General features: G+C 47.4%; 1 protein-coding gene across 1 annotated transcript; it reads left to right on the top strand.

The window, feature by feature from the left end:
* Positions 1–11: 11 nt before the first annotated feature.
* Positions 12–24,463, top strand: Flacc1 (flagellum associated containing coiled-coil domains 1). Its single transcript, XM_051154530.1, has 14 exons — positions 12–137; positions 950–1,015; positions 1,845–1,893; positions 3,381–3,520; positions 5,755–5,848; positions 7,880–7,941; positions 10,554–10,651; positions 11,590–11,642; positions 13,065–13,164; positions 13,596–13,699; positions 18,093–18,155; positions 23,222–23,311; positions 23,430–23,539; positions 24,205–24,463. The coding sequence occupies exons 1-14, from the start codon at positions 25–27 to the stop codon at positions 24,329–24,331; spliced, it is 1,269 nt and encodes a 422-aa protein (XP_051010487.1). The 5' UTR covers positions 12–24; the 3' UTR covers positions 24,332–24,463.
* Positions 24,464–24,955: the final 492 nt, after the last annotated feature.

Genomic DNA, 24,955 nt, shown 5'->3' with positions numbered 1-24,955 from the left:
CCAAAACTGTGTCTGACCCTGACCATGTACACCAATCCTCTCATCTACTGCACCTGCTGGGACCCCTGGAACCTGGGACGACGGAAGCTAATCAAGACCCCCAACCCACTTCCAAAGACCCACACAGGGAAGCCCAGGTAAGAATCAGATGGGCCAGGCTAGGCAGAGGAGGGTGAAGGGGGTTTGTAGTCCTCTTTGTCTTACAAGATGCACCAGTTAAGAGCTTCACACAAATTCCCCACAGAACAGGAAGCCCTGCCTCCCTGCCTCCTTGCCTCCCTGCCTCCCTGCCTCCCTGCCTCCCTGCCTTCCCAGCCAGCCTGGATGTTGTTCCATCTTTCAGGCCTGTCTGACTCAAAGGCATTTCAATAAAGAGGCCTCAATTTTGCATACATGTGCCTCTGTACCTGTGTATGTGTCCTTGTGTGTGTCTGTATGTGTGTAGACATGCACGTGGGGTGTGTGTGTGTGTGTGTGTGTGTGTGTGTGTGTGTGTGTGTGTGTAACACCCAAACACAGAGCTTTGGTAGCAACTGCCCCTCCCCAGGAGGCTTGTGCTTACAACCGAGAGTTCTTCAAAACAGTGGACAAATATTAGTGCTTTGGACCTGAGGTCCTCAAGGCCTCAAATCTCCGTGATCCCAGTTGTCACATCACACATTCCAATTTGGAGTTGCCATGGATATGCTCTTGTGGGGGAGTATTGAGACAGGCTTGGGTTTGTTTTTGTCATTGTTTGTTTGTTTGTTGTTTTTTGTTTTTCAGAGATAGGGCTTCTCTGTGTAACCTTGGCTGTCCTAGGTTCACTTTGTAGACCAGACTTACCTCAAACTCACAGAGATCTGCCTGCCTCTGCCTCCCTAAAGTGTGGGATTAAAGGTGTGCACCGCCATGCCTGGCCTGAAACAGCTTTTTGAATTTCCAGTGTTTGTTTGTTTATTGCTTTCAGGCAATCAGTTTCAAGAGAACGCAACTACCTCTTGTCCCAACAGACAAAACCTGTCGTTTCCCCCAAGTAAGTACTTCTAACTTCATGCAGTAATGGATAAAATGACACAACCTAAGGATCAGTTCTCCCTGAGAGTGCCATAGTACAGTCCTGCCCACATCTACTTTGGAGTTCTCCCTCCCTGAGGCACTGGGCACATTTCCCAGCTTCATGTGCACTCGAGCATACATGCTCACAATGGAGAGCACATACATATATGGACACACATGCACACATATATGCACGCACATGCACACACACACACACACACACACACACCCTTCATATCCATGCCTGAGTGGAACTAATTTGCTACCAAGATTGTCAGAAAATTGCCAGAATTGCCAAAACCATGATGATTTCAGCTCAGAGAAGGTGAGGAAGTGATGACTGACCAAAAGAGCATAGACTTCAGAGAGGTACCAGCCCACAGCCCTGGGGAGTGGGAAGATGGAGCCGTGGGGCAGAGGTTAGAGGTTGTTGGGTAGCTGGCTTGAGATGTTCCATCATCTATGTTCTCCGAGTGGGGCCAACGCAGTTATAAAAAAGGAAAGGGTGTCAGTCAGAGAGATGTGATAACCACTGGGGACGCTGGTAGCCTCTAGAAGCTCCCAAAGGCAAGGAGTCCATTTGTCATGAGAGCTCCAGAGTGCAGCCCCGCTCACATCCATTCTGGACTGCCCCGTCACTGAGGTCCTCTGCCAACGTGTTCTCCAGCTACCCAGGGGTCCCCCAGAAAGTCAAGTGACTGGCCTAGGAGAACAAAGGTCAGAGATGGCAGCATCAGGGGTGGGGTAGCCCCTGAGCTGGCCTTCCTGCTGTTCTGTTGCTTTCCGGGTGCGTTTTTCTCTTGCAGAGACAAAAGCCAGCCAGGAAAGCCGGAGGAGGGCATCAAATCATTGTCTGTGAGTAAAAATAGGGAGAGCATCATTTATCTAGCACCTCCCGTGTGCAAGCATGGGGATTTTACACACTCACTCTGCTGAACCTTAACAGAGAGCTTAGGAGCAGCCCTCATACCATTAATGATACACATTTTATGTAGCTGGTAAGTGAGCAAACTGTAACCAACCCCAGGTACTCTTCCCCTGCCCTGTGTAGGTGCCTGGGGAAAAAACAGATGGTGGCGGGTTAGGCTACAACTCACGGCCCAATATAAGAAGCCCTCTGTGCCATACTAGAAGCCATAAAGCTTGAGACAATGACTGTTAGGACACCTATGGCCAGCCAAGGCAAGGACGCTCAGGACACAAGGACACTCAGGACCCAAAGTCACTCAGGACACAAGATCGCTCAGGACACGAGTCTCCACAGTTCTGACACAGGCAGGAGATCAGGTTCTAGTTATATTTTAGAAAATGAACTTTCTCCTAGGACATTCCCACTGCCTTCTGTTTTGTCATTTTACCTATCCCTCCCCCTTCCCAAAACAAGGGTTGTGCAGGCCTTTAAAGGGCTTTAGTGGTCAGGAACAAAATAAGCAAAGAGAAGCACATCATCCTGTTAGGTGGAAAGGTGGTGAACATTGGGAGCACAAGAGCGAACGCAGAGAGACCAGCTGGGATAGGATCATGAGAGGCCCAGGACAAGATGCTAAGTGCTTGATCAAGGATGCAACAAGGCATAAAAGGAGGTGAGGCAGAGATGTCTGTTTGGAGATGTGGCCTCACTGGCCTGGATGACTTGTGGTGTTTCTGAGAGAGCCACACATCTCTAGAAGCTACGATTATCTCCATGTTAGCCAATAATACTTATTCTAAAATATTTTACTCATTCATTCATTCATCCATCCATTCATTCATTCATCCTAAAATGCCAGAATTCAGACTTGGCCTCTAATGATGGAAGAAGGTTTAATTCATTACATGTGCTTGTGTCCATGCTAATTATTTCCTTGTATGCTGTTTTGGGTGCCCCCCCTCAACCTTTTCCCCTCCCCCCTCCCACAGCTTTACAAAAGCCCTTTGGAGAAGTTATTATCTCCAGTTTTCTGATGAGGAAACTGAGTCACAGAAATGGCTCCGGGCCAAATAAACTTTGGCCCGTCTAATTCCAAAAGTTGAGCAGTTCCCACAATGCCCAGCTACTGGCCACAATGGAATGTGGAGAGAGGGAGCAGAGTGATGTCAATGGATCACTTGGCACTGCTGAGTTTAAGGGGTCCCTGGGGCCAGGTGAGTGTTGGGATTGGAGCTGAAAGATTTGAGGGTAGTGCCTAGAGGAGAGCGCAGAAGGGTGTCGGGCCCTAGAATCTCAGCAGAGTGTCTCTGTATATAAGATGTGAGGAAGTGCACAGTAGGTCGTGAGGAAGCCCACAGTAGGGCAAGAAATCTCAGCTCCTCTGGGTTCACAGTTTCCCTTTGCCTTTCCACCTTGACCTTTCCACCTTGAGACCCAGGAAGTGATTGACGTGTCACCCGGCTATAAACTCATTCGAAATCGGGAACAGATTTCGGTCACCTTGGGAGATGAGATGTTCAGTAGGAAAAAGGACTTGGAATCCAACATGCTGAGCAAAGTCAAATTTTCCAGGTAAAGTCGTTGGCTCAACACCAGCTGCTTAGCGCTGGCTCTGCCCAGCTGGTCAGCCCTGTCTGGCTCTGGTTACGCACCTGACACCCATGCCCAGGCCACAGGTCCCTGCTCACAAACAGCTACAAGGCTGGGGGCCCAGTTAACATGACTTACACTGAAGAGGAGACTGTTCCTGCCAGGGAGGGAGAGGTGAAATACTCAAAACCAGTCTGGATTCCAAGTGTGGGAATTAAGAACAAAGCCAGGGTTTCTGGAAGACTGGAGTATGCATCTCTGTTTTCATTGTAAGTAATTCAGAATGCCCATGACTCTGGGAGACACTGTTAGGAAAGTCTGGCCTGGTCCAGCTGAGCATCAGCCATCTGCTTTCTAGAAGCCTCTTTGGCTGTCCGTACATGCCCTACCTCCTAAAACTCCATTCGTGTCTTCTGTCTCCCCTCTATCCTACCTGAATCCAGACCTTTCCCTCCTTACACACACACACACACACACACACAACACACACAACACACACACACGAATCTATCATATATAAATACACACATATGTCGATACAACACCCATGTGTTGATACTTAGAAAGGCAAAGGTAACATCTAGATTGTTGTCAGTGGCTGCCTCTGCGAAGAGTTGACATGAGGTCACCCAATGGAGGCCGTGCAGTTACTAAGCTCAGATGGCTCAGAGAAGTCAGAGCTGTATCCCTGACTTCCCATCCAGTCAAGGCTGAGGTAGAGATTAAATCCCCCCATCTCTTTTTCTTTTCCCATCTCAACCCACCACCCACTGCAGAGAAAGGATGGCTGATATATGCCCCTTAGTCAAAGTAATATTCCTAGCTACCTCTTGGTCTCCTAAGGAGCTGTCATCAGTGGCAGAGTGAAACTGCCCAAGCTCATTTTGTCCCCGCGTAAATGGTGACTATTGTTTAAAGTGAAGATCATGCTAGCTCTCTCCTCCTTCATCCTTGCTCTTGTTTTCTCACCTGATGCCTTGTCTACGCCAAGAGAGAAATTGGCAATGCCGAGGAAACAAAACTGTTATAGTTATTTTTACAAAGCTGTGTTTGCTTCTCAGTTTCTCTCTTAACCCGGCTCTCACACAAATAATTGAGACTCTTATGTTTGTTTAATAATAAGCTTCACAGCACAATAGCTGAGCAGTTATTACTCTATTCTTAACCCTCTGAGCTAATTTGGCTTCCTCCCGGCTTACACCCCAGAGTTACTTGTGCTTTAAAGCTTTCTTTGCTGAGCTCTCTTTCTTGGTCCCTCCAGGACCTCTGCCTGTGGCTGCATCCCCTACTTCCTCCTCTAACTCCTCCTCCCCTGGCTGGCAGGAAGTTCAGCCCTATTCTCTCTCTGATCAACGACTGGCTGTAAGCTGCCTTATTGGCATATCAGGGGACAAATGGGGATCAGTGTTTACACAACATTGAGACAGGAGAGTCTCAGAACAAGGATTGTGACCAGAAATCAGCATTTTAGTTACATAATAACCTTATGCCTAAACAAAACCTCTTGACCTAGGAACTTCATCACAGTTCTACCACAGTGTCACCTCCTCAGCTAAATAGTTCACAGATATCATGGGAGCCCTCCCCTATGACACACAGCCATTATGTGTTCTTAAATGCACTTTTGAAAAAGCCCTCCACCCCAGGAATGGTTATGTACACCTTTAATCCCAGCTCTTGGGAGGGACAGGCAGGCAGATCTCTGTGAGTTTGAGGCCAGCCTGGTCTACAAAGTGAGTCCAGGACAGCCAGGGCTATATAGAGAAACCCTGTCTCAAAAAAAAGAAAAAGATATATATATTTGAAATGCTATACACAAAGTCACCATCTTTGTGTTCATTCACTTAAGCCTTCTCTTTGTCCCATCCATGGCCATACCTTGTCTATGGTTGGCTATCAGCAACCCAACTTTCTCACTTCCTAGTCCTCTGCACTTCTCCCTCTTGCGTTCAACTATTGATAAGCTCTGATAAGTGCCCAACGGATTCTTATTTCTCTTCTGCTAAGTAGGGCACCGCACCACACCCTGATAACCTTAAGGGCCAGGTACAAGGTCCAACCGCCCTACTATGAAATGACTCGTTCAAGACCCACCCTCCATGCATCCCATGCCATAGTGGCAGAGCAGGCCCAAAACAGACCAGAGTCAGGCAGCTCGCAGGCCTGGCTGGCATGAATAACAAGCTTCATTGGTGATAGCAGTGTTTGTCCCACAGGACTGATATCATTTCTGATCTTGAGGAACAGATCTCTGAGTTAACGGCAATAATAGAACAAATGAACAGAGACCACCAGGCCGCCCAGGAATTGGTGAGTGATCCTCGCACTCACCACGCTCCCAGGACTAAGCGTCTCAGATCCTCTAAGTGCCAGGCGGCACACCAGGCACTTCACTGTAGTGAACCATGCTATCCAGCTGCAGGACTCGGCAGTGTTTCCTGGCATCTGTCCCCATCCACCACTGTAAGAACTCAAAGGCATTCCATTCCTGGGGATCTCCAGGTGGTCACACCGTCCCCTCCATACTGGAGACACCGATGATCCTCCTCCACCCCTCCACCCCTGCTCTGGCCACTGTGATGAGATAGGCCAGTGTCAGAGGTCACCAGGCTAGTGCTGCTGACCCCAGCATGCAGATGCCTCCAGTGTTGTGCGAAACCTTCTAGAAAGCCCCAGAGTCCACTCTCTGTGGCTATTAAGCTCTCAGAGCCCAGTTTTGAGAGTCAGCTGGGGTCCTCTCACAGTCTCGAGCCTTTTTTTTTTTTTTTTTTTTTTTTTTTCTTTTTTTAATTTGATTTTATTATCTCGAACCTTCTTAACGGGTGACATTTTGAACATTTTGGTCATCAGGTCCAGTTTGGACTCTTTCTTCCCCCACTCAGGCAGGTGTGCCTGACAGGTGTGCCTGGCAACAATAGGGCTGGAGTGACAGACCAGAGCCATGCTCAGAAGCATGCACCCTGCTGTTACTGAAGTGAACCCGTGCGCTTCTGCCACAGCAGCCTCTCATACTGGTTTGTCCCAGGCTGTCTGAACCTCTGATTTGTTATTGTATTTTCTGCAAAACACTGCCAGGTTGATGTCATCTTCTACAAGAAAAATTGGTGTGAGCTTCAAGCAAACTCACATTTTTTTCTAAAGATTTATTTATTCATGTATTTTGTGTATGAGTCCTCTGTCTTCATGCACACCAGAAGAGGCAATCAGATCCCCTTGCAGATGGCTGTGAGCCACCGTGCGGTTGCTGGGAATTGAACTCGGGACCTCTAGAAGAGCAGTCAAGTGCTCTTAACCACTGAGCCATCTCTCCAGCCCGCAAATTCACATTTTGACTCACCAGCACAGGCCATAGAGAAGGCAATTTTTTAGACTCTTTATGAAAGTGGGGGGGGGGGATGAAAATATCCCCACTTGTGTGACCTTTGAAAGGTCTCATTGCATAATTCAGGAAAACACTGAGATGGCTTGTTAGGGATAAGAAGTTTTTAGAAGAGTTATTAACACCACGGACAGACAGACAACAGCGTGGCAGAGACACTGAGGAGTTCACATCCCAACTCTTCAGCGTTCTGCATCAGGCCCACAGTGTGGAGGAGGAGCCTGTAGCCAAGCTGGCTGTTTCCCCAACAGAGGGCAAGGACAGAGGAGGGAGTGTGTGGCCACGGGGAACCCTTTCATATGGCTGCAGTAGGTCTGTTGGTTCTTTTTGACTCTTCCAGCCAAGTCTCTTGCTAAATAAGCGATTCCCAAGTGTGAAAGAATCCAAAGGTCACAGGCTCAGAGGTTAAGAGCCCTGCCTGCTCTTCTAGAGGTCCTGAGTTCAATTCCCAGCACCCACATGGTGGCTCACAACCATCTACAATGTGATCTAGTGCCCTCTTCTGGCCTGTAAGTGGACACACACGCAGAGCACCGTATACAAAATAATAAATAAATCTTTAGCTTGGCATGGTGACATATGCCTTTAATCACAGCACTCAGGAGGTAGAGGCAGGTGGATCACTCTGAGTTCGAGGTCAGCCTGGTCTACAAAGTGAGTCTAGCACAGCCAAGGCTACACAGAGAGACCCTGTCTCGAAAAACCAACCAAACAAACAAAAACCGACAGAAGAAACCAAACCCAGTGGCAACGCAGTAGAGAGCTGGTGCCTCTGCACCATGGACATGCTGGACTGACTAAGGCAGAGGGCAGTTATAAGTCCCACCGCTGTGTGTGCTCACTACAGAGCACGCCCAGGAGAGATGGAGCGAGGTGTCTCCCCTAAAGGGCGGGGCTTCACGGATGTAGAACAGAGCGGGCTGGGGTGCAGCATTCTGTGTTAATGTTGGCCTCCTTTCCAGCTCTCCAACGAGATGGATCTCCGCTGCAGCCAGATGAAAGGAAAATTTGAGAACGAGAACAGGTGTGCTCCGCGGCCCAGGCCCGTGTGCCGAGAGCCCAGGCTCCTGTGCCCTGGTGGGATTCCCCCGTTGCCCGGGGACCTCCAGGGGCGCCAAGCGCTGCTGGTTATGGTGTGTGGGAGATGCGTCCTCGGAGAGCAGGCCTCCTTCGAGGCCACTAAGATGAAGCGCTTCATGTTTTGTGTCCCTGCTTTTGTCGCATTCACTCTTTTCATTTCCATTGTAATTTTCCTTCTCACAGGTTCCTGAGAAAAGGCTACTTTGTTCTCCACGGAGCTTCTGTCATTCATGATTTGTTTTGAGGATGTTCTCCTCCTCACCCCTCCTCCTCCTCTCTTCCTTCCTCCTCCTCACCTCTGCTTTCCCTGGATCTTAGGTCAGGGCCTGGGCAAGCAAAGGAAGAAGAGGTGGGAGTGGGGGGAAAACTCTTTTAAAGCCCTGAGGCATCCTGTCCAAGCTGAGCGGCTTGAGGAATCTTGGTAGGACACAAGCACCCACTCACTGCACCATCCACAGCCACTTGTTTATTTTTACTTTCTGATTTTTTTTTTTCAAAACAGTTTTGGGTTCTTGACAAAATAGAGTCTGAATTCCATGCTTAACGCACTTTAGGCAAAATAACCTCATTACAGAACAACCTGTGTTCTGTAAGCAGATGAGACTTTAAAAAAAAAAGGGGGGGTGCTGTCTCCAAAGAGAAAGAAATCCTCTCAATAGTGAGAACACAGGCGGAGCGGAAGGCCATTGTGCTAAGTGAAATAAGCCAGGTGAAGACAAGTTCTATGCGTTCTCATTTATAGTTGAAATCTAAAACTCACAGAAATAGAATATAGATGGAAGGTTACTGAGGCTGCTCAGTGAGAGGTGATGGTCAGAATTTAGGCCAGTGCTTCCACCAGGCCTGACGACCTGGATTTGATCTCCAGGGACAGAACACTGAGTCTCTCAGGTTATACTCTGGCCTCTATGTATGCATATACACAGTGCGCACACACACACACACACACACACACACACACACACACACACACACACACCATGCACACTAAATAAATAAATGTAATAAAATATTTTAAAGTGTATAAAAATCTCAAACCAGGAGAAATAATTTTTCAAAGAGCTTGGCAGACCTTAGGGCAGTAATAATATTGTGTTCTTCAATGCTGATTGCATACAAGTAAATTTTAAGGCTGGAGAGATGGCCCAGTGGTTCAGAGTACATACCGCTCCCGCAGGGGGCCTGAGTTTGGTTCCCAGCATTGGTGTGGTGGCCCACAACTACCTGCCCAGCTCCTGGGGATGCAATACCTTTTTCTGGCCTCTGCAGGCACTACACTCACTTATACAAACCCATGCAGAGACATGTATGTATAAAAAAAAAATTAAGAAACAAAAAACTTTTTTAAAAGGAAAAAAGTGAATTTCAAAGATGCTTATTACATTAAAAATTAATCATTGAGTTGAGGGTTGTGTCAGCTACATTGATTTAGTTATTCTACATTTTTATTCATAAATTAAAACAGTATGTTTACTACATAAGCGTTTGTAATAAAATAATCATTTATAATAAAACGGAAATCCCAGGAGAAACAGTACCCCTATTTGAGCCACAGTATTTTAGGCATTGATGTATTTACTTGTTTCATTGTTGTTATAATAGTTTAAAGTTTGCAGCAAAATTACCAGAAAGGCACAGAGTGCCCACATACCCTGTGGGTCCCACCCTCTAGCCTCCCTCATTTTCAGCATCCCTGAAAGATGTTACAATTGTTGACACATCATTATCACCTGCTTGGGAGTCACCCCTGAGGCAGAACATCCTTTGTTTCTGTGGACCTGTATTCACTGTGAGACAGCTACACACAGTAGGTTTATTATCTTACGGTGCTCCAACTATTAGTCTCTCTGACCCCTTTCTAAGGCAAAACCTAGAAGCCACGGATTGGTTTTTACTGTCTCTACTACAGTTTTTGTTGCCTCTAATGTTGGAATACTGCTTTGCAGATTACCCTTTAGTAATGTGTGTAAGTTTCTCCCCTGTGACTTAAGGCCTGGAGGCGCTCGCTGTCATACTCAAGCGTTGTTCAACATATGAATCCTGGGACGGCCCGGGGGGGGGGGGGGGGGGGGGGGGGGGGGGGGGGGGGGCTGGACTTGGAGTCCTAAACTTATTCTGGGTGCTTCTACTAAAGAGCTGTAAGCAAAGGCTGTTGACTATTGAGGGGAATCTGAGGCCCTTGCCCAAGCTCTATTCAAAGCGGTGACTGCAGGAAATGCCTCACTCAGGATAGAAACCAGAAGAATGCTTCAGGAAGCGAGGGTGAGAGGATAGAGGGGGGAGGGGCAGGTCAGTGCAGCCGCTCAACTCCGGACTTTGTGTTCCTCTACATGGGGGGGGGGGGGCGGTGCGGGTGTGGGGGTTCAGGGGGTGGCACCTGCGCGCAGTGAATACACTCGATGTCACAGTGTTCCTGTGGCTCGTAGAAGAGAGCTCTGGGGAGTCAATTCTTCCACTGTGGGTTCCAGGGATTAAATTCAGGTTGCTAGGCTTCCACGGCAAGCACCTTTACCTGCTGAGCCCGTTTGCTGACTCTTTTCACCAACTGTCCCACAGGGATCTCAGAAAGGCTCACAAAATGGAACTTGAGAAGTTAGAGAGCAGTTACAAAGACGCCTTGAAGGTGGAGAAAGCTGCTGCCCAACAGAAACTAGGTACTGCCTTGGCCCCCGGGAGGGACCCCAGGAAAGGTGGAGCCTGGGCCCTGGTGCCCTGTGGCCATGGCTTGGCACAGGCAGACCTGTAACATTTCCGATCTGAAGCTCAGGGGGTGAGAGTGACTAAGAATGAAACTGGAAAGCGAGAGGAGCATGTCCTTGCTTTTCTCTGAAAATGGGCTTTTTTTTTTTTTTCATCAGTGAAGTGAGAATGTGACTTTTTTTAAAGTGCATTTTAAAGCGCTAAAATTATATCATTATGATTTCTTCGGGGTTATCCCTCATGTAAAATGTAAAATGGTGGTGTTTTATTAAATCCTAGCTGGCGGACTGTGATTGCAAGGCTCTGTAGGATGCAGGGCTGTGCTGACCGGATGGCACTGCTTACACTGCTGTTGGGGAAAGCAGAGCATGTACCCTTCAGAAGATTCTGGGTTTCTAGGCTAATGTCCAAGGGGAGAAATAGAAACTCTAGCCTTCTTCCTGGATTTTAAGTTAGTGTCTTAATTACACTTTGCTTGTTTTCCAATTTCCTGAAGAGAGTGTGTAGCTTTCTTAACCACTGTAAAGGGGGAAATGTTACAAAAAGGAGAAGCAGACGCATGCTGGCAGGTTTCCAGATGCATGCTGGGAGATTTTGTTCCTCCTTCACACAGGTTCAGATTACCCCTGGGGGGGCTTTTATTAAAATGGCTGAGCACAGCCTTTGAGTTTCGAAATCTCTTGAGAAGCAAATTTGTCAGAAAGTACCAGGCCCTGCCCCAGAGGCCTTGAGTCAGTTGATGCAGGTGGGATCCGACATCTGGGTTTGGGAGTCGGGTGAAGGTTTCGTCACCCCAGGGAAGAGCGTGGGTGTGGTGCTGAGGAGAGCATGTGAGTTTTGGAGAGTGTGCCTGTTGCAGGACTAGTGATGACCTTGTTTTCTTTCTGTCCAGAGGAGCTGAGCAAAGAATATAAGTATCTGAAAAATATGTTTCACATGTATCAGGTGAGAGTCTGAGAGGAAGAGGAGTAAGGCACATCCCTGCCTGACTACCCGGGGTTCAGTCTAGACCTGTGGAGAGTCTACACAGTGTCATTCTTGTACCCAGAAGGATGTATGAGCCCAGTGGCTTCCATGCTTGACAAACCAGCCATGCAACTCTGAAGAGGCCTATTGAAAAAAAAAGATGTATTTGTGGTCATGAAAGTAATAGCTGTTCTTTTTTTTTTTTTTTTTTTCTTTTTCTTTTTTCTTTTTAATGAAAGGGAGAGGGATAAGGGCTGGAGAGATGGCTCCTCAGTTAAGAGCATTTGCTGCTGCCCTTCCAGAGGAGCCTGGTTCAGTTCCCAGTAGCCACATGATGGCTCAAAACCATGTGTAACCACGGGGCCAGGGGAGTCCAGCGCCCTCTTCTGGCCTCCTTAGGAATCAGGCTCATAGACATCCATGCAGGCAAAACACTAATACACATAAAGCAAATAATGTTTGTATTTTTTTAGTGGAAATAACCAACAACAGTAACACCGAAAAGAAAGCATTGCCATTCCCTATAGAGAACCCCTGCAAACACCTGTGCTTCATTAAAGCTTTCACTGAGAGTGGGCGTTTTTTGGGGGCGCCTTTGAGATCTCACTGTCTCCCTCCCACTGACCATGTGCTGTTCCAATCACCTGCTGCGACAGAAAATAGCCCTTTGAACATAGTTGATCGTAGCAGTGGAGTGCTGCTCAAAGGAACGAACGTATTTGAGGCCTTTCATAGGTAGGGCCAAATTGCATTCCAAAACGTCTTCTCTCCTCCCACCCTCCACGAGCTGAGCGCTGGAGTCAATTCCCCTTGTCCCTGCACTGGCTGGGTTTGTTGCCCACTTAACACAAAATAGACCCACCTGGGAGGAGGGAGCCTCCTTTAAGAACGTCTCCATTGCCTGTGGACGAGTCCGTGGGGCCTTTTCCTGTTTAATAATTGATGTGGGAAGGCCCGACCCACTGCGGGTGGGGCCACCCCTGGGCAGATGGGCCTGGGGTATGTACAAAAGCAGGCTGAGCAAGCCACAGGAGCAAGCCAGTGGCATCAGCTCCTGGGGGGGGGGGGGATACGTAAGCTAAATGAGACAGTTTCCTACCCAGGTTGCTTTTAATCAGACTGTTTTATCACAACTATAGAAAGCAAAATAGGACAATTCCCCAAGCTTGAGGAAGTCCCAGAGTTACAGCAGGCTGCCTTACAGATAGATGCAGAATCAGATGTGATTCTGTGATACAGAGAGCCTTACCCATCATCTTCAAAAGGTGTCGAGATCCAGCAACGGAGGGGGCCCCCTCAGTGCGGCCCAAGTGAGGGGAGAACAAGGCCCCAGGGACAGTCGCCGCCTCCGCAGTGTTCCCGTGTCATCACTCTTTTCACGGTCCCTTCCTGCCTCCACAGGACAGCATTTACGACGAAATGGAAGATAAGTGGTCACGGCGGAAGGCGGAGTGGGAGAAGGACGAGAAAATGGAGAGGGAAAAGATCCTGCTCCAACAGAGTGAGTGATGCAGCAGCTGCTGGCTTTTCTGATGACAAGAGTCAGAACACAAAGGTCTACCTTGACCTTGACTTGAGGGGAGGGGCCTTGGGTTTACCGAGGGCGAAAGGAGCTTTAAAGAGGAAAATGCCCAAGAAAGCACAGAGAAAACAATGGCAAGTAGCAGGCAGAAACAAAGCCACCCATCACATAACCAAGATGCTGCCATTAAGCGTACATGGCTCCTGTCACTGCCTTCCTGCCCAGGCATCTCCCTGGCTGAGGGTCAGAGCGGTCAGTCCTAGGCTGAAAGGCCCTCAGGTTCTGTCCAGTCTGGAACCTCTTCTGTGTTCAGTTATTCTGGCTTTGCTCTGGCCTGCCTTCACCTACATTTACAGACAAACCTGCTTTCTCTCTCTCTCTCTCTCTCTCTCTTTCCCTCAACTCCACAGAATATGAGATAATAAAAAAGTTTGAGTTAGAGTCGGAAGAAGAAAAGAAGAAAATGAACGAATCCTTGGGTGCTATCTTTGATAACTTCGGTCGAGAGAAAGAGGTAACAGGACGCTCACTGGTTGAGATGTGGTCCAGGAGGTGCCACTGAGCCTGGTGGGCCTGCATACCTAGGTGACTTTTTTCTCCCTGTGAACATATTCCTCCTCATTCAACCTTCCTGGAAATATATGCAAAAAGAATGACTGTTCTGGCTTGCTTTGGGTTGCTATGGTAAACCATGGTCAAAAGCACACCGAAGGAAACGGATTTGTTTCGTCTTAAAGGTTGAAGGCCACCCTCAACTTCCGATGCAGGAAACCAAGGCAGGAACTTGAAGTGGAAACCACACAGGAACACTGTTTACTGGCTTGCTCAGCTGCCTTTCTTAGACTGCCCAGAACTACCTTGCTAGGTAGGAATGGTACCACCCACAGTAGGCTGGGCCATCCTACATCAATTGGCTGTCAACAAAATGCCCCATAGGCATGCCCACAGGCCAATGTGATTGTGGTGATGCCCAAATTGAAACTGGTGTCAACTAATCAAGCCATGTTGGTCATGTCCCACTCCTACTAAATGAAAGTAGCTACCTAAAGGCCAAAGTAAGACAGGATCTGATATACACCTGCTGCTAGCCAGTAAACAGAAGGAGACTGACTGTGTAACACATCTGTGTTAGCATGCCACCCCCAAATACTTCTCATGCCAGATCTCTGAGCTCTTGGATGCACTCAAGGTTTCCTGGCAGCTGATGTAGTCTCATCAGAAAGCCAGAATTCTGTAGCTAGCCATTGTCACCATCAGGCAGCCAGAATGCCTCCCAAGCAAACTAGAGGACCATTCTGGGGTCAAGTCTTAGGCATCACCTCTAATTAGACAAGCTGTAAGCTTTCTTGGATTCCTCCATCCTTTTCATGCAAAATGGAGTGTTTGCAATATTCTCAATATTTTGAATATTTCACTTACGTGTGAATTTCCTCTTCCGTTTAGCCCATCTCCTTCACACTTTGCCACCACAGCCTCAATTTACCAGTAGTATTTGTTTTGTTTTGTTTTGTTCAAAACAAAAACAAAAACAACAACAACAAAAAAAAACCCTGGCCAGGTGTGGTGGCGCACACCTTTAATCCCAGCACTCGGGAGGCAGAGGCAGGTGGATCACTGTGAGTTCGAGGCCAGCCTGGTCTACAAAGCGAGTCCAGAACAGCCAAGGCTACACAGAGAAACCCTATCAAAAACAAAACAAAAAACCAACATGTTCTGATAGCATACTTTATCATAAAATAACCGCAAACACAGTTGTTAGCCATCCTGCAATGTGAAAATCAACCTTAAAACATTTGTTGAAAACCAAGTGTAGAAAACATTCTTCTCCATGAACTTCTAAGGACAATGCAGATGCCAAGTCAATCATCATATGATGATTGAACAGGTTTTTCTTTTCTTTCTTTCTTCTTCTTCTTCTTTTTTTTTTTTTTTTTTTCCTTATTTTTAAGTTTAAGTAGTTTCAGGTAAAAGAATGTCATTTCCCACACAAACCGTCTATGAGCTCTACCCAGTTTCAAAGCAACGGTGCTTTGTCCTCCTGAGCCACCAGAGAGGATGGCTTGGCCATTCCTCTTTCTGACAGGCCCTTGGCTTCTTTGGGAGAGCCATAAGGATGGGCTTCTATGGAACTAAATTGTGACAGTGTGATGGCTAAAGAGACTCCATTTTATGCTAGGCATCCATCTTGGTACCCACTAGGCGTTTGTCTCTGACTGCAGTCTCTGGAAGATGACTCTCTGATCCCCAGCCAGAAGTGCACAGCGGTGACCATGGACTTGTTATGATATGAGTGACTGCTTTGTGCCTTCTACAACCTGCTTTCTTCTTTTCATGTCTCACTGCTTCCTTCCCTTTCACAGTTATGAAATTCTGCCCTGAGTTTTCTCTCGGCAGAGTCTTGTTCCCTTTTCTCGGCAAGCCTCCCTTCCTGTGGGGTCCGGTGGTTTTGTGGGTACCCCATTTCTGTCCTGATCATTTTCTGACTCAGAGTATCTGACTCAGCATGCCAGCGCCATTCCCTGAAGGCATCCCATCAGGACCACTAAGTCACCTGCTGCTTTGCCTCCAGCTTCCTCATCCTTCTTGATCCTTCACCATCATCTTCACCCAACAGAAAGCTCTGGTGGCCGTGGGGACGTCACAGCAGCATGGTGGGATGGTGGGGATCCTGCACCAAGCTACTCTTGCCTTTGTTTGTTTGGTTGTTTGCTGTTTTTTCAATATAGGGCTTCTCTGTTTTAGCTCTAGGTGTCCTGGACTCACTCTGGTTGGTCTTGAACTCACAGAGATCCCCCTGCCTCTGCCTCCCAGGTGTTGGGATTAAAGGCATGTACCACCACTGCCTGTGCAATGCCCTTTTATGTACTTTTCCCCTAGAAATAACCGATAAAAGTATTTGTTTTTCAAATTCATAAGTTCCTTTGTAAAAGTGTTTTGAGGCAGTTCTCCCTTTGTAGCCCAGGCTGGCCCCCAGCTGATGTGTAACCCAGGGTGACCCTAAGTACCTCATCTTCTTGCCTTGGCCTCCCAGCACTAGGACTACAAGCATGGGCCATATCCAGCTCTGTTCCTAGTAGCATTCCTTTGTAGAAATGTCATATAATGTGTATATTGTTTTCCTGGTTTGGACTATTAGGATTACTTCCGTTTGTTGCCTTTTAAACAAAGCTTCTATGAACACTTGTACAAATATATCATAGACAAATGCCACTGCTTCTCCTGGAGTGCCATCAATAAAGCTCCAGGGTACACGCAAGGAATGTGTGGCTTCCACAGCAGAACTGTTGTTTTACTCTGAGATAGTAAATATGTGGATTCTGAGTGCACTGAACCCTCCACAGTTAGTGCACCGAACCCTCCACAGTCAGTGCACCGAACCCTCCACAGTCAGTGCACCGAACCCTCCACAGTCAGTGCACCGAACCCTCCACAGTCAGTGTACTGAACCCTCCACAGTCAGTGTACCGAACCCTCCACAGTCAGTGCACCGAACCCTCCACAGTCAGTACACCGAACCCTCCACAGTCAGTGCACCGAACCCTCCACAGTCAGTGCACCGAACCCTCCACAGTCAGTACACCGAACCCTCCACAGTCAGTACACCGAACCCTCCACAGTCAGTGCACCGAACCCTCCACAGTCAGTGCACCGAACCCTCCACAGTCAGTGTACCGAACCCTCCACAGTCAGTGTACTGAACCCTCCACAGTCAGTGTACCGAACCCTCCACAGTCAATGCACCGAACCCTCCACAGTCAGTACACCGAACCCTCCACAGTCAGTGCACCGAACCCTCCACAGTCAGTGCACCGAACCCTCCACAGTCAGTACACCGAACCCTCCACAGTCAGTGCACCAAATCCTCCACAGTCAGTACACCGAACCCTCCACAGTCAGTACACCGAACCCTCCACAGTCAGTACACCGAACCCTCCACAGTCAGTACACCGAACCCTCCACAGTTAGTGCACCGAACCCTCCACAGCTAATGCACCAGTCTTCAATTTTGACCATTCTAGTGTGTATGGAGGAGCATTTCCCTTTTTCCTTTTTTAGTCTCTCTGATGACTAAGCACACTGGCTAGTTTTTCAGATGGGGCGTAGGGTTGCCATATTACTATCTTCTCTGATGTGTCTCTTTAACTCTTTTGTCATTTAAAAGACATGAATACAAATATTGTGTGTATATGTTGCAAATAGTGGTTTTCAGCCTGTAGTTTGCTTTTTTCGTTCTGTAAATGTTATCTTTCAATGCGCGGTAATTTCCCATTTCAATGCCAGCCTTTCTTTAGCCTTTCTTTTTATAATTAAAAGCCTCTTCTCTCTTCCTTGCGCCACTGCTGCCTATCATGTGGCCATGGGTATTCTCTTTTTACACGACTTTAAAATTTTATAATTTTAGCATTTCCGATTCTATGATCCGTGTTAAATTATTTTTGTGGCGAGTGATGCAAGAGGTCATAGGTAATTTTTTCTATATGGATATACAATTATTTCACCGTCATCTTTAAAGAAGACAGTTTCCTTCCTCACTGGGTTGTCTTGATGTCCTTGGATGAGGACAAGATTCTTTTTCCCACTCTGCTTAATCATTTATCTACACCCAAGCCAACAACGTGTCTCTTAGAACCCCTTAGTGCATGCAAATAGTCTGACTTTGCTATTGGTTTTTTGTTTGGTTTTCCCCTCTTGTTATTTTATCCTAATTATTAAATTTGGTATTGTTTCCCAGGATGGCTTTTCTTTTCTTCAGACTTTTTTTTTTTTTGTATCTCTATGTTAGAGCTTGTCATATACCTAAGTTGATTGAGTTTTCTATTTCTAAATCTTCTGTGGCTTCTTAATTCCCTAAGAGAATGAATATCCAGGACCATGGTGCTAACCTTTCCAAACACAATTCTTCGTAGGAGCTCATGACACGTTGCAATGAAGATGCCTTGAAAATACAGGAGCTGAAAAAATCCAAAGAGGTGGGCATTTCCATTCAACTCTATGAAACTAGTGTCTCCCAAATGGCACAGTCTTGGGGAAATGAAATGCAATTTTACCCTCACCAGTACAATTAACGGAGCACCTGAATCTAAGTGCTGAACTCGGTAAGTCAAAATCAATCTTGAACTGTATGTAAAACAAATGCATCCTATCTCAGAGCCAACTGTGAACAAATGCATCAGCATTAGACTGTGTGGTCATCAACGCTGAATAACGTATATATAACTGACAAAGCTTTAAACGTGGGACTTTGAGTTACGAAGCCTCATCGTCTTAGTTAGGGTTTTATTGCTGTGAAGAAACACTGTGACCAAGGCAACTCTCATAAAGAAAAACATTTAATTGGGGCTGGCTCACAGTTTTCAGAGGTTCAGTCCACTGTCATCATGGCGGAAAGCATGGCAGCGGGCAAGCAGACATGGTGCCGGAAAAGGAGCTGAGAGGTCTGCATCTTGATCCGCCGCAGGCAGCAGATGGAGACTGTGTATCACACCAGGCGTATGACCTCAAAGCTCACCTCCACAGTGACACACTTCCTTCAACAAGGCCACACCTCCTAATAGAGCCACTTCCTTAAGGCCAAGCATGCAAACACATGAGTCTATGGGGGTGGTGGGGGCGTACCTACTCAAGGCAGCATAATCATGGTTCCTCCGTGCTCTTCCAAATGTCTCCTGCAGAACTTTATCTCTAAGCCTCTCCTTTGGGTGTGCACCATACACATGGCAGTTTCTGCAGGGCTCCCTTCTGCTGGAACCCATAAGGCCATTTTTGAAGGCAGATGGGGAAAAAAAAATCCATTAGACAAAAGTAACTTGCATTTTCCCTTTCACTGGGAAATTTAATTTGTATCCAGAATAGACATGTCTGAGAAAAATATCAGTCACGGCACAAACTTTGTGAAGAAATCATGTTTTCAAGTCCTAGTGGGGCCAGCAACTTAGGGGCCAAACACACCGCAACATCCCGCAGGGCAGAGGTCATGGCCTCAGAGCCAGGGAGTCCTGAAAACAGTTCTGGTGAGCCTCTCTGCTAATTCTGTCACAGATGTAATTTCTGAGTCCGTCCGTCTGATTCATTTTGTCTGAAAGCTTGCTGAGTTTTTCAGTCAATGCTAGGTGTTGGGTATCAGATACATTTTTAATTTTTTTTAAAGATTTATTTATTGTATTTATTGTATATGAGTGCTTTATCTGCAGAAGAGGGCATCAGATCACATTATAGATGGTTATAAGCTACCATGTGGATGCTGGGAATTGAGCTCAGGACCTCTGGAAGAGCAGCTTAACCACTGAGCCATCTCTCCAGCCCAGTTTTCTAATTTTTTTTTTTTTTTTTACACGCTCCAGACTGTCCTGGGACACAGCTGAGTGGTTTAGAAACAGTCCAATCCTGTCAAGTCTTGCTAGCTGGAATTAAAGCTCGGTATAGAGCAACCTTGTTCTGAAGGTCCTACCGGCTCTTCTGCCTCAGGTTTGCTCCAGCCTACCCCGTGGAACTGCGAGTTGATCTTAGCTCTTCCTATGCCCTTCGCTCCCTCAACTCATCGCCTTTATTTCTGCCTCCCAACATTCCTCTCCAGAGTCTTTGGACTTCTTGTTGGTTCTTTAAAGGGATAGAGTGTCCCACCTTTGAGGTCTTTGCCTTTGACAGTCTGTCCTCCTAAACATGTCTTTCCCAGAAATTTCCATGACAATTTTCTCCCTTCTTCTGTTTTTTGCTTGTTTGTTTGGTTTTTGGTTTTGTTTGTTTGGTTTTTTTTTTCCAAGCAAGGTTTCTCTGTGTAGCCTTGGCTGTCCTGGACTTGCTTTGTAGACCAGGCTGGCCTCGAACTCATATCAATCCATCTGCCTCTGCCTCCCAAGTGCTGGGACTAAAGGTGTGCGCCACCACGCCCGGCTCCTTCTTCTGGTCTTTACTCAACTGGGAGCCTCGATTTAAAGGCTCAGCTCTCTGCTCCAACACCTCTTTTTCTCTGTTTTGCTTTTCTACATTAATTTACTCATCCAAGTAGATAAATCCAGGGAAGACCTTTCTGTATGTTTTCTCTACCATTAATTCTTAGCTCCTAAAATAGCAGCAAGCTCACTATAGGCTTTAAATAAACACAAGTTGATCCTTGAATGGATAAGTGAGCGAAAGAATGCAGACGTGGCCGAGAATAGTGTGGTTGTACTCTGTGATGGTGCGTGTCCCAGTCCACAGATCATGGGAATATGCATGTTACATGGGAATTTCTCTAGGGGCTCTGAGGACATGGAGAGACTAAGTGGCCTGAAACCTCGTCAGTGCCTGACAAAATACACATAATAACTGCCGGGCGCGCACTGTGAGGCACTAGAAGCTGAAAGAGAGAAGTTTGTGGATCTTCTTGGTTCATTTGTTTTTGCTGCCGTCGTCTCTAAGACAGGGTTATACTGTGTAGCCCTGGCTGTTCTGGAACCTATTATGTAGACCACGGTGGCCTCCAACTCACAGAGAGCTCCTGCCTCCGCCTCTCAAGTACTGGGATTAAAGGCATGTACGACCATGCAGGCATTAAAAAAAAATACATTTATGATAAAGTATAAGCATGTTATCATTTCTTCAGAGCAAAGAACCACTATCCCTGTTGGGATGGGTGCACAGCGACGACACGTCAGCAAGGGTTACCGTGCGGTATTTGGTATTTGGATACAGATAGGTATTTCTGAGTCTCAGAATGTGTACAAGGCGGAGATGGAGTTCCAGTCTGACATAGTGAAAGAAGCTGGTGTGTGTAGAGAGCAGCGAGACAGGCAGCGAGACCCGAGGACAATGTCAGGAGCATCATCATCCATGAGGCCTCAAGACAGGCTATGGGGCCTCTCACTGCAGGCTAGAGCTGCTTTACACAGCCCCACACAAAGCAGCACAGGTCAGCGCAGTAATCTGGCCACCACATCAGGGAATCTGGGTTGTACTAGGAGAGCCACCTGAAGCATCTGAGGAGGAGAAGGCCACCTGAGGAGAGGACTTTCTGCAAGATGGAGTTATGGGAGACAGGGCCTGCCATTAGGACACACCCGCTCCACACCTCAGCCCAGCATCTGTTTCCATCCACTCTGATTTTGTCTTGTTAAAATGCAAGGCTGGCACTGCCTGCATCGCCCAGGATGAGCTGAGCATCATTAGCCATTCCTTCCATGCGTCCCTCCTCTTGGCTTCCCTGGGCATCTGGTGCTTCCTTTGCTTGGCTGCCTGCCCCTCCATCTTCCTGGTAGGTTCCTCTTGTCCCTGAGCTTCTGAGCCTTAGAATGCTTCTTTTTTTAAAAATTATTTTGCGTTAATGTACATTTGGAGTTTTGACTGCATGTGTGTCTGTGTGAAGGTGTCAGATCCCTTGGAATAAGAGTTACAGACAGTTGTGAGCTGCCATGTGGCTGCTGGGAATTGAACCTGGGTCCTCCAGGAAAACAGTCAATGCTCTTAACTGCTGTGCCATCTCTTGAGCCCACCTTGGAATGCCTTATCTTCCTTCTTAGGCTCTCACTCTTAGGCCCCCTCTGGGTTGATGCCTGGGGTTGATTCCTTGGCCTGACCTCACCTCTGAGCTCCAAACCCCTAGTGTCTCCCTTCGACCTCTCTGAAGCTCAGCTGCCCTCATGTAGTCTATTGCTCCTCGCCTGAGCTACGGTGGCGCCCTCTCCTCACCCCCGTGTTCCGTCCCTCCAGCCCATGCTCCATGGAGCAAGATGAAGACAGTGATGCCTGCACAAAAAACGCATGTGCCTAAACCCTTGGGTGGCCCCTGCTGTCCCCAGATTATAATGACCTCCAGAATGACTGATTCTGTGTGCCTTCACCTTGCCTTATTGCTTGCTCTCTGTATTCCAGCCACACTAGTATTCCTACAGACACCTAAGCGTTATACTTTCTTGGGGCTTTTGCAATGCTTCCTTCAGTATTTTGTTTAGTCAGTGGACTATCTGTGAGAGCAGATTTTGGTTTGCAGAAAAACGAGGTCCAGGTGGCCATCGTCTTGAGAGTCCCCGTATCATCATCTCCCATCCTCCTCCTCACACTCTTGCTAGCAGCTTGCACGAGGGTGATGTGTTAGTTACTGAGCAGCCAGTAGCAACGCACTGTTGTTAACTGGGGTCCCTACTTTACATCGTGGGCTGCTCTTTATGGAGCACATGCTGTGGGTTTTGGTTGATGTGTCCTGTCAAGTATCCATCATCGCTGACTCAAACAAAATACTTTCATGTTCTCAAAATGCCCTCTTTCCCATCCTCCTCCCTTCCACCACGCCCCTCGCAACCTCTGAACTCCAGACATCTTTACAGCCTTCAGTGTTTCATCTTTTTCAGAGTACCACAGAGCTGGCGTCAGCAGGAGGAGGAATTGTAATAAAGACTATGCAACATGGGGCTGGTGCGATGCCTCCATAGCCAAGAGCATTTGCTCTTCTTCCAGAGGACCAGAGCGTAGGCCCCAGCATCCAATCACAACTACCTATAACTCCATCTCAAGAGGACCTGATGCTTCCTTCTGGCTCCTGCACACACACAGAGAGAGAGAGAGACAGAGAGAGAGAGACAGAGAGAGAGAGAGGGAGAGATGAGAGAGGAAGGGAGGGAGGAAGGAGAGAGATTAAATAATACATTTTTAAAAGAGGATACAAAATCGGGAAGAAGTGGGGGGTGCGTCTAGTTAGGGGAAAGTGAGAAATCAATATGATCAAATGCATTGTATTCATGTAAGAAATTCTCAAAAAAAAAATCATAAAAATACTGTATCTTAAAAAAAAAAAAAAAAAAGACCATGAGGCCGATGACCACTGTGGCTACCATTTGCACTCTGATGAAGGCTGCTGTGGCAGCCATGATGGTGAGGCTAAAGAGAAAGGTAGAAATGACAGTATGGTGGCTGGCTGGCTTTAAGGGCTCTGAGAGGAAGTAGCTGAAGTTGGCGCGGTGCATTCTATCCCAAGTGCCGGGGAGAAAGAAATAGTCCTTGAGTCCTCTCCTGTCTCAGGGACATGGCATCAATGTGACGTCACGAGGGATTTCCTCTTGTGCAGATCTTGGAGGCTGAGTTGCGGGCACAAGCTGTTGTCCTGGAGACGCTGAACACGACCCTTTACCATACCCAGGTGGAGCTCCAGAGGGAGGTGAGTCCTGGCTGGAGTGAGGACAGGGCTATCGAAGGAGCCAGGGCACTGCTGCTCTGCCCAAGAGCTTGGCCCCAAGGACTGTGTCTGAAGACAGCTATTCGAATATGTCTTTTAGAAAACTCTAGTGGGAAATCTAGAGAAGCTGTTCCAGGCGAAGCTTGCTGAAGCTGAAGAAAAGTACAAGCACACCATACAGACCCTGACAGAAGAAAACATCTGCCTCAGGTACTGTGCTTCTGCTCAGGGGCACTTGGCTGAGTTACCTCTGTTAGCAGGAGGATGTCCAAGTGAGGACTAGGTCAGGACAAACCAGGCACTCAGGCACTCCTTGGAGGCGCCATGGTCCTGATCACATGGGAGGAGGTGTATTACTGGGCCCGGACACACTTCCTATGGAAGGAGATTGTGGTCTGAGGTGGGTAGTTTGTTATGTACTGAGCCTTTGCTCCCCTGTGGCGCGCGTGTGTGTGTGTGTGTGTGTGTGTGTGTGTGTGTGTGTGTGTGTGTGTGTAAAACAGGAAATTTGGGTCTGGGTTTCTGAGGTGCTTCATCCTGCGAGTGAGGGTGGCGTTTCAAAGCTTTAGCTCTCAGACCCGGGCACTTCTGGTTCCTGTTGAGACCAGGGGCCGATCAGCACAACCATTCCCTGAAGGGCCTTTACAAACCACTAAACTAGAAGATAGGTTACCCAGCACATCAATTTCCACTGGGAATATGATCATCCAAACACCACGTTTTACCATATTTAAAGCAGTTGCAATGATGAGAGAGACCGATTCCTCAGGCAAGAAGAAAGCAGCATTTCGCCTGCCCACCAGCAAATATCCTACCTATGTCCCCTCTACCCTTTGAGGGTATAGTGACATAGTGATGCGTCATTTGTTTTACAGACAAAAGATTGCAGCAAAGAACGAGGAAACTTCGGAAGAAAAATATGAGAAGTCAGGCTCCACTACTCCTTGTGTGTATGAGTCTGAGCCTCCTGAACCCAGTAACAACAAAAACCAAGCATCTTAAGAAAGAAACTGTGCTCTGGTGGCTGGAGCAACGCTGGTGGAGCAAGGTTTTCTGCAAGGGTTTTCTGGAGAGATGTACACAAAAGATTGAGTTCTTGGGTGGTTCTGACTTTATTTTTGTCTTTTTTTTTTTTTTTTTTTTTAAATACGATTTGCTTTCTTCAGAATGGCTAGAAATGTTTGAAGTCTTATCGCAATTATATCGTGACTCTTCATCGAGAACCAATGTCCTCTGTCCTGGAGTCGGACCTTCCATGGGCTGTGCACTGTTTTCTGCTTTTCACATATTTTTATTGGTGACTAGTCTGAAGGCTCTTCTTTTTGAGCGATGCCTGTGTTTTGGGGGTGTGACTCTTTTTCCCGGAGAGGAGGAGAGCAATTCATTAATTTAATTCCAAAAGCTCACGTATCATATTCCTTAGCTCAGTGATGTGGGAACATTAACTGGCAGTTTGCCCAGTCTCTGGATGATATTAGAATCCAAACACCCACAGGGCAAATAACACCTACACGGAAATGGGGTGGACGCCAGGGACCCAGTCACACAAGCTAAAGCCTCAGTGGAGGCCCCGGGCAAACAGAGAGGGTTAGTGAGCTCAGAGCCACACCCCATCTGGCCACACCC

Source organism: Acomys russatus, chromosome 12 (genome assembly GCF_903995435.1).
Source record: "Acomys russatus chromosome 12, mAcoRus1.1, whole genome shotgun sequence".
NCBI classification, from domain to species: Eukaryota; Metazoa; Chordata; class Mammalia; order Rodentia; family Muridae; genus Acomys; species Acomys russatus.
The sequence above is the reverse complement of the archived record's forward strand: the minus strand, read 5'-3'. Positions and strand labels throughout refer to the sequence as shown.